General features: G+C 37.6%; 1 protein-coding gene across 2 annotated transcripts in view; it reads right to left on the reverse strand.

Moving 5' to 3' along the window:
* Positions 1-8957: 8957 nt before the first annotated feature.
* Positions 8958-15589, reverse strand: part of LOC134846183 (protocadherin Fat 4-like) — a 66968-nt gene continuing 60336 nt past the window's right edge. For both annotated transcript variants that reach the window (XM_063863432.1, XM_063863433.1), the window contains exons 13-19: positions 14902-15416; positions 14705-14769; positions 14344-14566; positions 13993-14107; positions 11708-11970; positions 11125-11344; positions 8958-10971 (exon numbers count right to left, since the gene is read on the reverse strand). In XM_063863432.1, coding sequence (XP_063719502.1) covers positions 9032-10971; positions 11125-11344; positions 11708-11970; positions 13993-14107; positions 14344-14566; positions 14705-14769; positions 14902-15416 — 3341 coding nt within the window. In that variant the 3' untranslated portion in view covers positions 8958-9031. The remainder of the gene's footprint in view (positions 10972-11124; positions 11345-11707; positions 11971-13992; positions 14108-14343; positions 14567-14704; positions 14770-14901; positions 15417-15589) is intronic.

The raw sequence follows: 15589 nt of genomic DNA on the forward strand, positions 1-15589 counted from the left end.
TGCCCCAAAACATCCATCAGCTCTTCAATATTCGGCATCTGATATTTATTTTTTTTGGACTTGCTTAATCAATTCTGTTGATTCTAGTGCAAGTTTTACCGACCTATCCTTTTTTACGGTGATGACGATCGGAGAGACAAAATATTTATCTGAACGTTCTTCTGACTTTTGAATATGCCCTTGTGCCAGGAGCTTATCAATCTCCTTGTCTATTCGTTTCTGGAATGTAATGGACACTCTTCTGCCCTTTTGTAGGATTGGCATCAGATTCTTGAAAAATTCGGCTTTAACTTTATAGTTACAAATGCGCCCTACCCTGTGAAAAAGATGATAAAATTGCTTACTGAAGTGATTCTGCCAATTGTCGAGATCCTCTCCGCACTCTCGCCCTGCTTCTGGATATCGTGCACACCTTACTCCGCTGGTGCTTGGACCAACATCAATCCCAGTGTAACAACCTACTTTCCCATAAATATCAGCGAATATTTCCCATAGTCCCGGAACTGGTCATCTTTCGGATCCAACTGCTGCAGCTGCTCATTGCATGTTCCTAAGGAACGTTTTAGTTCTCCTGTAGTAAAAATGGAAATTGGCGATCGCTATCAATCCAGGCTTGGGTTGCGTGACCGTTGATTGGTAGTGCTAGTTTTGCCTCAGCGACTTTCAATTCCTCCTGTTTCCGCCTAAATGACAAGACCACATAATCTGTTGAACTGTCTGAATCCCACCCATGTACTACCCCGTTTGAGTAACTTACCCATCCGACGGAACTTCCATGACTCTATACGTTTTCCTCCGGATCATTTTGAATAAGCTCTCCCTCGGTACCATCCTCGTGAATCAACCCCACGCGTCCCCTGCCTGCCTCTCTGCGGCCCCGGCACGTTTGTTCATAGTGTCCGGTTTTTCGGCAAAAATTACACGTAGCATTCCTTGCAGGACACTTTGCATGATTCTCTGGAGTAAAACCGCTCTGATCGCAGTTAAAAAACTTCGGGCCCGCTCCTCCGTCGCCACGGATAGTTACTCGGTCAAACCCTTGGCCTCCCCGTTGAAACGGTTGGCGATAGCCACCCCGAAAGGCGTTTATTGGCTCCGTCTTTATCTGCAGCGCCCCCGCCGGCGCCACCACGAGTCCACCACAGGAAACTTTATTCGTTTTGGTGCATTTGTCTCCCCGCTCATATGACAGAGAAATTCGGTAGACCTCATGCGGCGTCTTGGTTGAACGGCAGAGTTCCGTTTGTGCTTCCTTATTAGACATACTTACTATACATGCATCGCGTAAAATTCGTCGCTCCAGAGTTCCCAGATTACATCTGGCTGCTAACCCACTCAAATCCGAGTGGAACGTTTCCAGTGTCTCTCCCTCCCGTTGCTTCCGGAATAATAATTGAAATGTCTCGAACGTCTCGTTTCTTTCCTTCCTGAATACGCTTTCGAATTCGTCTAATACTCGTGGGTACCGGGTAGCAGCCCAATCCAGGTGAGGTTTTCGGTTGTGAAGTTCATCCTGGCCGCGCTCCCCTAAACAAAGGTAGAGATTAGAAGTTAAAGTTTGTTCCGCCTCCAGACAATTTTTCCCGCTCACCTACGCTGGCAAATCCGCAATCTGCGCCTCGGTTAACGTCGTCGGTTAGCGAAACAAAATGCCGTCGGATTGAACGAATGCTTAGCGATTACCCCCCATGTAAAACGAGTAATCCAGTGCTCCCATAGCATTGGTGCTTCCGTGCACTTGCTAGGCCAAAATGCCGTAATTCCGAGTGGGTTCTTTCCCGTCCCCGCGCCGTATCCTACTTTCTGCGCCATGAGAAAAACGCGAATCAATAACGTAAATTTCCTAATGATAAATCTCCAACTTGTATCATAAACTCTAAGTACTCCAACTGTTTTAGACCACGAGTATACACAATGACAGCTGACAGGTACTTAATCAGTTGGCACAAAGGTCTTGGCCAGCACCCGTGGCACCAGGAATCAAACTCTATAAGCAATTTAACTGAACTCAATATGAAATGTATATATGACAAAGGTTAATTATTTAGTTGACAAGAGCGCTTATAAATAGTGCCCATTAAAGCTACCTTTAGACTTACTTTCACTAATAAAAGTTTGCTAATTCTTTATTATTCTGATAATTCTTCTCTAATATTTCACCTAACTAACAACGAACTGATTAATCGTCTCTTGAAAAACAAAATATTCCAGAAAAATTTTTATCCAATAATTTTTATAAGCCGCCGGTTTTCGTGGTTCCTGAATGATGAGTTTTATTCTAAAAATCCATTCCATAAGCACAATTTCCTCTTGCTGCAGCATCTATCACCCGATGCCGCTCCAAGTCAGCAGCAGAAGTAGCTTCGATTTTAACAAAGATACGAAGCTTTTCAGCTACCAAGCCAGGTCTCATTGCTGAATCTCCTTTTGGGTGCCAGTTGATTAGAATAAGTCCTCTTGAGTTTCCGCCGCCAATTCTTGAATAACAGAAGTCGTATACAACAAATACGTTGTCTTCTCTAGCTTTCAAGTAGTCCACGCATCCCTGGAATGAGTAGTTGCATATTCTGTCTTCGACACTGAAGCATCCGTCATCTGAGGGAGTCATGACCACAAAACCGTGAGGGTTTGGACTGAACTTGATGGCGTTTATTTTCTCCCGCATTTCTCTCCAACAGAAGGCCAGGGGGTCATCAAGCTCCTCCTAAAATGACAGGAATGTCAATTGATCGAACAAAATTCAAATTAATAATAGGAAAATACCTGTTTGCATCTGTCTTTGTTCACACAAGCTTGCATACCCAAATTTAGTTCTGCCATTTTTATGGCTAAAACTCAATAAAAAAACCTAAATAATGGCTTAAGAGAGCGGTTAAGTCAAATTAACTCCGAATAAAAGCAGAAGTCATTGAAAATGTTCCAAATTTTTTCTCTGTAAAGTTTTTTAATTCGAAGACCACTTACATTCTTAGGACAACATGTACTTACATTCTACTGAAAATTAACCCTCGAACGACCACAAATGATCTGAGTTACCCTCTATAAGCGTATCCAAAACTCTTTTTCACTATCTGCACTAAATTTTCTCAACAGCGGACATATTTTATCTTGTTTTTCACTATCTGCAGTGGTTTTCTCACTAAATGCAATAGTCTTTACTAGGTTCTAGTTTTCACTAGCTGCTGTAAAAACTAGTTTTCTGTAACTGCAAAAAACTAGTTTTACTATATTTAGTATAAACTAGTTTTCGCTATCTGCAAAACTAGCTATTTACCAGCAACCACATCCTCGACCAGTTATTAAAAAACTCTGATTGATTACATATAGCTTTCAAAATAAAACTTAATCAAATAAGCATAGCCGGTTACTGTAGCACAGAATGTTCCGACCATAGTCTTAAAACAAGACATTTTTTCAAATTTAGAGTAGTTTTTTCGGCGTGGTGTGAAAAAAAGACCGAACGTAGATCAGGCATATTCGATAGTCATAGTAAAATAAGCTAATTCAAAAAAATTTTTTGCTGCAAAATGACTAAAAAAATTAGAAAAAAGTTTCAAAATTTATTATCATTTTTTTTTTGAATTTTCGAATTGTTGGATTCCAAAAGGGCGCTCAGCATACAAAACACCTAATTTACTAAAAACGGTTTTATAATAAGTTATTTTAGACTTTGAAATCATTAAAATAGTTTTTTGTAAGACTGCTCGATTGCTTTATTCGCTCAAATTAAGACGAAAACCCAAAAATTTCAATTCGGTTTCGCTCGACACAGGGAAAACTTTTTTGAAACTATGACTGCAAGAGGACCAAGGTTTCTAATCGTGACTGCAAGGGCTTTAATATGATAAATCACTCAACGGTCTCCTATGATTATTAGATTACGGTCTCCTTTGCCCGTATACACAAACAACAAGACTGCTCATGTATAAAGGCAAAGCTAAAGAAAAAGAAAATTTTGCTTTAAAACTATCGATACATAATCGCAAAAAGATGAATATATTTTCTTTATCATTCTTGTATTCTTTCTGTCCTCCAAAACTTTATGTTAAAAACAAAGGAATATATTAAACGACTCGTATCGTAATATTCAGACCAAGTTATTGGCCTCAATTCTATTTGGAATGATTTGATTCTTATGCGTGCTATAGCAATTTGCGTGCTCGGCCAAAGATGCGTGCTCGGCCAAATAGCAATTTGTAAGCCCCAATAACTTTAAATGCTCAAAAACGTTTAGTTAGAAAGCCCACAATTATCTGAATGAAAAAAAAAAACAAAGCTAACCGTAACTTTTTCATCACTTTCTTTGAAACTCGGATCAATTACTTACACTTGCGATTAGCAAGCGTTATCAAATCGGAAAATAGAGTTTTTTTGGGTTAACAACTTGTTTAACAGAATCATTTGAATCAATTGGTATCTGGTTTTATAATGAATCCAAATTTATAAGCGTTTTTTGCACATTTATTCTGGAGGTAACGAATACGCCTGGGACGCTGAAGATTCTGGGTTTGAATCTGACTTTGCTTGTTTTTTTTCAAACGTGCAATAGTCCGTTTCAAAAAAAATTGTTGGCTTATTATTGTCTGCTCGTGTTTTTTTTTTGGCATAGTTGTCATATTGTAGCATTGTTTTTTCTTTATTTTTTTTCTACATTTAAGTTGATTTGAGTGTTTTGATTTTTCTCTGCTGTTTGTAATTATACTAAACTTGACTTCATAAATTTTCTTCGTTGCTGTTTTTTTTTTCATTTGAGATCTTTTTTTCTCAGACCAAATGATTTGGGCCTATTTTTTATTGGCTTTTTGACTTATTTCGAGTCGTTTCAACAAAAACATATTTTTATACTTTACTCTGGATTGCATAAGATGCCTAAAGTGTTAGTAGGGTGGTAATATTTCAAGTTTCTCATGATAACAATTTTTTCAGTTTTTTTACTGCTTGATAGCTTTCGGCCGATATTATATAGGTTTATTGGCCTCATATTGCGTCTTTTGACGAGAGAAAAAAGTTTTGTGAGAGGGTGTCTGAGTTTCGAGGCTCAGGAGACTTAATAATTTTTTGCTAGTTTTTTGATTTTCTTTTTGGGCTTTAAGGTTTCGGCCTATAAAATATCGGCTTCTGATATTGTTTCATTTTACTAGCAAAAAAAATTCAGGGTGAGGTGGACTTATTATTGTTTCAGAAGTCTGAAGTTTTGCTTATTTTCTTATTTTTTTTTTGTTTTAACGGTTTCTGACGAGGTGTTTTCGACTTTTTTTATCAAATCGAAAATAGACTTCTTTTCGGGTTAACGGCGTGTTGAACAGAAATATTTGAATCAATCGGTATCTCGGTTCATAATGAATTCAAAGTTTTAAGCGCCTTCGTCTGGAGGTAAAGAATCCGCCTGGAACGCCAAAAACCCTTTCGATGCTTAGTTCACATTCTTTTGTCTTGGTATTTTTTCGTTTCAATCTAGCCTTATTCGTTTTAACAGACATAGTTTTTTCGACCTTGTTATTTTTATCTGAAGCTTTTACCTCAAACTGGTCTAACAGAAAAATTCAAGCATTGAAAAAAATTTGGATTTTTTCTAAGACCAATCGAAACTTTACTCAAGCTTAAAGTACGCTTTTAGAAGATACTTAAAATTTACTCCTGACAAAAGAAAAATAGCAGAAAATAGGTAAAAACTGGAAACACCAAAACAAATTTTACGCAGTCTTTTGTGATAGCCTGCGGGTACTTTGGATACCTTTCTACGTATTTATAGTCATCATAGCGACGTTAAAAAAGCAGCAGTTTTTAGTCTAAATTCTGCAAAAGTACATTCAAACGATAGGATGTTTTAATTTCGAAGACAGTTTCCTTTCTGTATTTTCAAAAACAAACACGTTAATCATGAACAACGAAATTTTATGTAAAACACAAAAGACTGTAATGAGCGTCTCGAATCGTAACAATAAGACCAAATTGCTGTCCTCAATTTTGCTTTATCTTGATTTCAAAAAAGTGCTTAGCACTCAAAAAATCTGACGTTCTCGAGTTTAATTACGTTTCTGATTTCATGTGAAGCTACTTTAATCTTTTCAGCCACAAAAATAAGCTTTTGTGAGCCTGTTCGCTTGCTTTATTCGCTCGATTTAAGACAAAAACCAAAAAATTTCAATTCGGTTTTTCTTGCCATTGGGCAATTTTTTTAAGGAAATTTACTACTGTTAGGTCTTTAAGGGCTTTGATCACTACTGTGAGAGCTTCAAAACGAAAAAACACTCCACGCTCTCCTATGATTATTTGTGGTAGCTGTTTTACATGGAAAAAACAACATTCCTGTATTTAAAATTCCTTTTGAATGGTCGGAACACCAGGAGAGCTACTGTATCAGGGAAAAGATCAAGAAAAAGAAAGTTTTATTTCAAAACCATTGATAAGAAATCGCAAAAAACGAACATGCGTGCTTTAGAATTCTTGTATTCCTTTTGCCCTCCAAAACTTTATGTAAAATACAACGGCAGCAACCAAAGGTCTCGTATCGTAATATTAAGACCACGTTACCGGCCTCAATTCCATTTGAAAAGCTTTGATTCTTGCGTTATGTTGAAAGAACGTAACGCAACGCGCTTTAATCATCCATTTTGGCCAAATATCAATTGGCCAAATAGCAACCGAAGCGTAAGTTTTTCATCATTTTCTTCGAAAGCCGGATCAATCAATGAAGCGTAGCTTTTCATTTCAAATTGATGTAACTGAAAAAAACTGAAACACTGCGAAAAAATTCGGATGTTTCCTAAGACCAATCAAAACTATACTAACTAAATGTACGCAATTTTTAGAACAACACATTTTCAATTTACTCCTAACAAAAAAATAGCAGATAAAAGGGAAAAAATGAAAACGCCAAACAAATTTTACGCAATATTTTTTGTATATTGAAAAAGCCAACTTGTGGAGACCAAGCGAGTCCAAACCATAATGAACGAATTTTACAGTCAGGATCATTTTTTTAAAACTAAAATCTATACAAACGATTGAAAGTTTTCTTATACTAAATACCTCTTTACGTATTCACTGCCATTAATCGGCCAATCAAAGCGACGCAAAAAGAAGACATTTTTCTATCTAAATTTTGCAAATGTACATTCAAAAGATAGGATATTTTCATTTCGAAAAAATATTCCTTTCTCTAAGAAACAAACATTAGAAAAAAAGAAACATGCTAATCATGGACAACGAAATTTTATGTGAAAAGCAAAGGACTGTAAGAAGCGCCATGAATCGTAACAATAAGACCAGTTTATTGGCCTCAAAAACTTTCAAAGGTTATCCCGATTAGTCTTCATTCATATCGAGGAAACAAAGCCAAGTAAGACAATTGCTGGGGTACGATAGTATTGAACACAAAATTAGAGCGGCAACTAAGCGGACAATGCTTGAGTAGACACCCGTGGAGTTGAAACCAAATCAATTTAAAAAAAACGTTGCAGCATCGTGAACTTGAAAGTTTTTAAGACCAAACAGGTCTTAAGAATTAAAAGAATTTGTCCTAACATAAAAAGTATTATGAAAAGACTCAGTCGCTAAAAAGCCAAAACTTACGACCGAATAAAAAAACAATCATATGATATTAAAAAAAAATACTTTGGAACAATACAATTTCAAATTGCCAACAGACAGTGGAAAACTTTCACTAATACAGTAAAACCAAAAAACACGAATGAATGATTTCAAAACAGGGTCAAAACGGATTTTTTTTTTCGAACAAGCTATCATATTCCACTTTTGAGCTACGAAAAACTTTGAAACAAAGCTATTAGGCTCCCTCCATCCAAGCACTCTTAAAAACAACTATTGCCCAACAAACAAAGTACGAGGAGACAAATTAAACCAATACAAAATACGCTAAATTTTGAGCCAAATAGAGAACCTAGCCAAACTAGTTGGAAAAGAGTCATAAACAAGAAAACCGAAAACCATGACTGAAAAATAGAAGACTTAGGGCTGTAACTTCAAGACTCTTCATTGATTGACCCTTTTTAGCTCACGAAACGGTTAAAAATATCACAGCGGTCAAAAAAATTTAAAATATTTTTTGAAAAGTGAAATTTTGATTTTTAAAGAAAAAATACATCTATCTTATTCGTCTGAATTATATGAAACTACCGCATGACTCGCACCTACGGTGCTTCAAATAGATCGTTGAACATAAAAAGGAGCTATCCACATCTATCAGGGGTTTCTTTTTTTTACAAAAAAAACGACACATCTCGAATAACATCTTGATCAGAGCCCATTAGAGGGTGGAGAATTTCAATTTCGAACAATTTATTTTATCTGAGTTTTTTTTGAAAAAAACAATCGAAAAAATCATAAGAAACGCCATGTCTCGAAAACCAAAAAGATTTGAGCAGTCATACTTGGACGCTAGATTTACAACTTCTGAGTTTCCTCTAACCAGACCCTATTAGAGGGTGGAGAATTTCAATTTCGAATTATTTTTTACATCTGACTGAGCTTTTGAAAAAAAAAATGAAAAACCATAAAAAACACCATATCTCGAAAACTAAAAGGATTTGAGCAGTCACGCTCGGACGCCACATTTGCAACTCCTGAGTGTACCCTGAGAGCACTGGACTATAGGGTTGATAAGTTACAGCTCTGTTGGTTTTTATATCTAAGTTTTTTTTTCAAATGAAAAAAAAAAACATAAAAACGCCATATCTCGAAAACAAAAAGGATCTGAACAGTCATACCTGGAACGCTAGATTTGCAACCCCTGATGATACCGGAACCCATCTAACAAACTTATACTAGTAGTTAGGTAAATTAGTATTTGATTATTTTCTTTGACCTCTGTCCGAGACAACCACGTCTTAATAAGCTTTGATATTTGCCAAAAATATTCATGATTCATGATCACTGATACTGAGATCACTGACCAACTTTTTCTCAGCGTAATAATCAACCAAAGTAAACTTCGAACCTTTAAATTTTAATCTATGGTGCAAAATAACCTCTAACAATTATTAAAATAGCCAGTATTTACAATTTACAGCTATGGTACAAACTGCGAAGTAGACTGAGTAAAGTCATCGTCTTCATTTTCATATAAGTCCGGAATGTTAGGCAGATCTGCCAAGTCTTGGAACACTGGGGCTAAGGCCTCAAAATTTATCATTCCTTTAAAAAAAGAGTTGAAGTTTCCTTGTTGGAAAAACTTTTCCGGATTAGATTCTGGACGAGAGTGCAAGCTTGTCGGCGAATTAATACTAAGTGCAGAATGTGCAATGCTCCCACCACTACGTCGATGATGACTATTTACAGATTCGTTTTCTTCATAGTCCGTATCTGGGGGTGGGGGGATACATAACATATTGGGATTGAGACCAGACTCTAATTGAAGGTGAAGATCACCGGCACCTCCCCTCACGTGGTCTGGACTGTTTATGTTGGGGTCACTGGAAATGGGTTCGAAGTGCAGCCTGGGTAGCTTTGAGTTCTGAATTTGGGCACCAAGATCCTCAGATTCAGAGTTTGATAAGTCGTAGATTTCGCTTGGCGGACGTATCGATGACTGATAATACGAGCGAGTTGAGAAGTCATCTTCATTAGGGGGAAAGCCACTCTGGTCTTCTTGAATGGGCGCAGGTATGTTAGGGGAAAGACGTTCAGTAATTACTGATACCGTAGGTTCCGTAAGTTCAAACTGACCTCCGAACTCAACATTATCGACATATTTTGGTATGAAATGCGGGTTCAAAGAATTATTGAATCGTCGGTACAAATCACTGTGATCGGAATAGTCGGGTAGACTGCCTGATTTGTTGTGATTGCGCTTTAAAGCACGCACGCGTTGTTCTTTCTGAGACTGTATAATGTAGGGGGTCAAGTTGAGATTTGAGTTCTTGCGCATTTTACCAGGAGTGGAGTATCCTCCCATACTGTCGTAATTTTCCAAGTCAGTCACTGAAGACTCTGCATACGTTGTATTATTTTGCGCATCATGATTGTGCTGGAAAGTATGGTGCGTGGTTGAGCTACTTTTCGACCTCATCCGATCCCGCGTCCGGCTTTCTTCCAGCTCCTCGACTGTCGGCATTACATCACGCTCAGCTATACTTCTCATCTCACTCTGCTGGTTAAAACCTCCGAACGCCATTGAACTGCCAGGGAAAGGAAGTGCATTCCTTGCATATCTGCTATCAATCATGAAATGGCTATACTCCGGTCGCTTGTAATCAGTGCTCGTTAACATCGTGTCATCTACATTTTCTTCGACTTCAATTCCTGGTGCTACCAGGGTGAAATTATCGTTGATGAATCTATCTGGCACATGTGCCAGTAAGTCAGGTGCAACTGGATTAGCTGTCTTGATAGGAGTCGGTGAAGAATTGTTATCAAACATCACCACACCTACTTTACTCTCGCTCTTAGAGACCTCATGCGTTCTTAGTCTACAAAGACAGACTATTATAACCGCTAAGATTAGTGTGAGTAAAATCACTAATCCTCCAGCCAGCATCAACCACACAAACCAACTAATTTCATCGTTAGTCGAAACGCACTCATAAGCAGGCTGTTCTGGGCCTAAATTTGGCACACATTTTTCATCACTTGCGCACTGGTTTGCATGGTCATCACAGTACAAACTATGCTCACAAAATCGTCCTTCGAAGTTCAGCCGACAGTCACACTCGTACAAGTTGGAAGGAAAGTTTCCGTCTGGTATACAGGAGGTGCCGTGTTGGCACTCGTTATTCGCGCAAGCAGTTGGGTCCAGGCACTCAAATCGGTCCACCAACGATATGCAAGACAAGGACGCAGGACATGAGGAATTAGTGCATAAACGGCTTCTATCGCAGAATATGACATTCGATTGCGTCGCTGTTGACGATACGATAACCGTTGTGAAGATGTCTTCTAGTTTTGACGATAGATTAGGCTGCAGAAGCCTCTCATTGTTGATTTTTGCCGACAGCAGACACCCTTGAAACCCTAAAAAATGTATACTTGATATCGGCGAGTCATCATGCACACTTATTGCTCACTCTTGTGGGCAATTTGTAATCGAACTTTTATTATCGACCGATTCTTTATCTTAATTCAGAATGGGAAAAAAACTGTTTGTATCCTAATAAAATGCATTACCTTGCTCTAAGCCACCAAACACGAGTGCGTCCAAATAAGATGACAGGATTCTTCGCCTGTTTTCCCACCGGTCGTTTGAGGACAAAGTGAAGCCATTCAACCTCAGCTCATTTCTGGTCAACTCAATGTTGTAGAATATCCCCGATAGCAACCCGTCTTCAGGGACAGAAACTTCCCAAGAACTGCTTCCAATGCTTATCAAAAATGCTGCAACCGACACCTGGAACAAATTGCGTTGATCAAAAACGAATATATCACTCGCATCGTTATGCATTAGTAATCAACAATACGATTCTTTGAACAAAAGAAATGGGGAGCAAGTTCAAATTTTCAATGCGAGAGAACTTTCAAAAAAGCTATATTCAATCCCTACAATTTCTTGTTTTCGTTTGATGGTAGCAAGAATTTAAACACACCTCCCGCCAACTAATTTTTTGATCAAAACATTAGGTTGTGTGATTTTTCTTTCAGTGGGATCACGCTATTGGACGTCAATGATTTCCGTTATCTTCACTCCGATGTTAAATCCTTCACACAATCGTTAAATAAATCTAAGCAGTGAATATAAAATTGCAAAAACTACCTGCAAGCGGAACTCTTCAAAGTCATTCGTGAAGTTGTAACTCATGATTGTGCGCCAGTTGGAGTCCAATTGTGTGAAGGAAATCCTTAGTGTCACTGTCTCAGGATCACTATTCCCTAACTCAGAGGTCAACGATCTTCTAAATCTCCCAATTGAGTCCTCATTGTTGTCTAGGTTGGAACTGAGAGCTAAGTTCGAAACGGCCACAGAATTCAAACGCAGCACATAGTTTGAAGTCTCACTTATGGCTAAAGACTCAACGCCTAAAACGGACAACAGGTTACTGATTGAATATCTAAAGCCGATCCATTTTAGGTATTTATTTCAAAACAGCTAATTGTTGATTGCAAATAAGTGTATGAGCTCGAAAAATATGAAGACATTGAATCAAAATACAAGAACTTGCAGCTTTTAGTGCGACCACTTATTTTCACATTGGTTATTTAGATTCGGGTGATTTTTTATGTCGAGCATCATCACATTAAAAGACAGAGGCGAACTTCTTCGCAAACGCAAGCGGCAATTGGCTGCAAATTAAAGTAAAAAAATAGGCCCTGAAAATCAGTTTTTACCATGCGCTGGAATTGAACCCCTAACCTGAAGATTAAAAATCTCATGTCCTCGCATCTGCAAAAAATTCTCTTCAGATTAACAGACACTAGCCATCAACAAGGCGCTTAAGCACATTATATCACCAATGCTAGGAGCAAAAATGCCACTAAAATGAGCACAATTTTACTCCAGTAGGATTGCAAACATAGCCAACCGACAGTTGGAAAATAGTAATGACCGCAAGGAAACTAAAAAAACCGACTTGGTTTTCTCAAAAATCTTCAACTTTTGAAATTCGAAGAAAAAATAAATGGTCTTAAAGCTCTTTGAATTTGTAGAACAATTTATGATGGACACTTTTTCCTTTAAATTAACCCAATTTGAGAAAACTGGATCAATAGGTAAAATTTTTCTTTCGCTGGGAAATCTGATTATTAGTTTCCATTTTCGAAATTAGAAGTCGATCACGTTTTTCGTTACCTTTACAAATTTGCTGTTTAATAGTAGAGTTTGCCTTCCTTTTAACAATATAAATGCAGTGCACTTAAAAAGAAATCAGAAGTCAAACCGCGAAAAATTAAAATTGAGCGTGAACAATTTTTAAGACTTTTTCCTGTAAAACAAAAACCAGCAAGACCTACTGTAAGAGTACTCACTACGTTCATTACTCTTAGAAAACTAACTCGTATTATAACCCAAGGCGCGCATGCTCTTTTGTCTTATCAGATGGTCTGTCTGCATTCAGATCTTGTAAAAATAACTAATGGAAGAATGTGAAAGAACTCAACCCAACACAATATCTAACACACAATGAAAACCTCAAACCATGAAAACCTAACACAATATCTACGTTTTTTGAACAATTCTTTGAAAATGTAAAACATAAAATTCGCGAACAGTAGAAAAAAACCGACAAAAAGCAGCTCTATTAAGTGAAATAAGCCTCAAATTAGTATAGTTTTTGCTTTATGTCGGCTATAATGATGCAGCTAAAGATGCTAATAAATTACTAATGCCATGCAGCAAAACTGCAATATCAAAAAAGTAGTGCTAAGTGCGCTGCTGAACCTCCGACTAAACTATCAGGAGTCTCACGACTTTCTCTCTGTCCCAGGGCACATAATAGCCACCAATAAAGCAGAGAACAGATGCTATGAGATGTCCAATGCTGCAGATCGTGATTATAACAAATAAGCTACCAAATTAATATAGCCAATCGAAGATTGGAAAAGAGTAATGAACGCAAGTAAACTTGAAAAAACACTGATTTTCTTGAAAAAATCTCAGCTTTTTTCGAATTTCAAAGAAAAAATAGATGCCCTTTAAGCTCTTTGAATTTCAAGAACAATTTGTGATTTGCGCTTTTTTGATAACAATAACGCAAATTGAGAAAACTGGATCAACAGGTTTTTCTTTCCACTGGAAATCTAAAAATTAAATTCCACTTTCAAAACTAGAAATCGTTCACGAATTTTTGCCCCATTTCCACGTTCGCATCTGGAGAGTGCTATTTACGTCACTTTCAGCAGGTGATTTTCAATTGACCTCAAAAAGTGCATTATACCTAAGTGCATCAGTATTTTTAGACTTTTTCCTGAAAAAAAAACAAAAAAATCAGCAAGACCTATATAAGAGTCTTCACTGTGTTCTACTCTTAATTACTTAAATTTGCGAGTAGGTAGGAAAAAGTAGAGTCATGCTAATGAACTAAGCTCGGTAGTGTAATAACATACCTCTTTCACATGTGGGGCCACTGTGGTAGTCTGAACAGAGGCAGATGAAGTCACTCTTCCAATCTTCCTCACAGGTTGAGTCTCCCGAACACGACTCAGCCTCACAGAATGTAACCTGTTTGCAAAGAAACCATCAGAGAACTGCTGTATGAGAATTTCCTTTTAATTCGACGAGAAATTTTCAGTTAATCACCTCCTCTCCTCCAATAAAAAAAAATGTGTCACAACGTCTTTTATGAGATTTAAAAAAATTATCCCAAATCTGTTTTTAAATTGTATACCACTTCATACAGGTGACAAATACGTTTCACATGGAGGCTAAAACTTTAATATGATTCTCCTCTACTTTACCTGTTTCCGATGGCAATCACCATCTACGTTACTAGTATCTGTTTTGTAGCTCAGCAGATTTTTGCGCTCCGAATTGATTGCCAATTTTGAAATGCAGCCTTCAAAACTTGCAGCTGCCAGTTCACTGTATGGCCACACGGGTGGATAGGCTGTGATACCATTTCTTTCGAGGTGATCCAGTCCTCCGATGAAAAAAAATGACCCACTTGATAATTTATTGACCCTAAGAACAACATATCAAAATCAACGACATATAGACTGTTAATGAAGAACTCTGCGTCTTTGGTTTATCAATTCTAATATAGTTGATCCGATCATATCTTCATCAGAATTGTAGAAGTTTTTTAGGCTGAAAACTTACAAAGTTGAGTTTCGTGTATGCATTTGTTCGCATGTGTCACAGTCGTCCGTTTGCATTGCTACAGCCTGGAAAATAAGTCCAAAAGTTAAACGACTTGACTCAATTACATTTAACTTCCAATCATTTAATCGCTGAAGCTATTCAAGACAAATTTAAATAGTCAGGTTATCGTCAAACTAAACAAGCGAACAACTTACGGTATGTGTGAAAGTAATTGTTACTTCGTGGAAAACTGCATCTGCGCAGTATACATCATTTGACAATTCCAGCAATTTTTCACCCTCTCCGTCGTCAGAGAAAGAACTTTCATTGGGATGACTTACTACCACAAGTCTTGGAAGTCCTTCTCTCAGTTCCAAGAAAAACTGACCACTTGTTAAAGTTTGGCCAATATTTTGTAGACCTGGCTCGTAGTCGATAAGAACCAGAGCATTCTTCTGCAAAGTTGAAAAGCCGATGACAATTTTCAATTGTGCATTCTCTAATTCGTCATTTTGTCGATACTGTTCCCAGTATACAACAGATGACATTTGAATAGAGCTGGAAGGTCCGAAACCAACAGAAGCCTTCTCGCACAGAACTCCAAAATATCCGGAAGGACAAAAGCATCGGAAGCTTTGATCGTTTTCGGTGTCTGCTTTGCATTGAGCTCCGTTTTTACAAGGGTTCCTAGCATCCGAGCAAATGTCCATCATTTGTTGGCACGTGGTCCCTATGTCATATTCAAAACTCAACCACTGAACCACGAAGCAGAAGTTTAGCCAATTGTAAGCCTTCAAACTGGTCATATTCTAACCTTTTATCATTTTAGTCAAGAAAAACACAAGGAATTGAATGTGACTTTGCTATTACAAAATAACAAATATTTATTCGATCTAGATGTAC

The sequence above is a fragment of the Symsagittifera roscoffensis genome, chromosome 5, assembly GCF_963678635.1.
Source record: "Symsagittifera roscoffensis chromosome 5, txSymRosc1.1, whole genome shotgun sequence".
Lineage (NCBI taxonomy): Eukaryota > Metazoa > Xenacoelomorpha > Acoela > Convolutidae > Symsagittifera > Symsagittifera roscoffensis.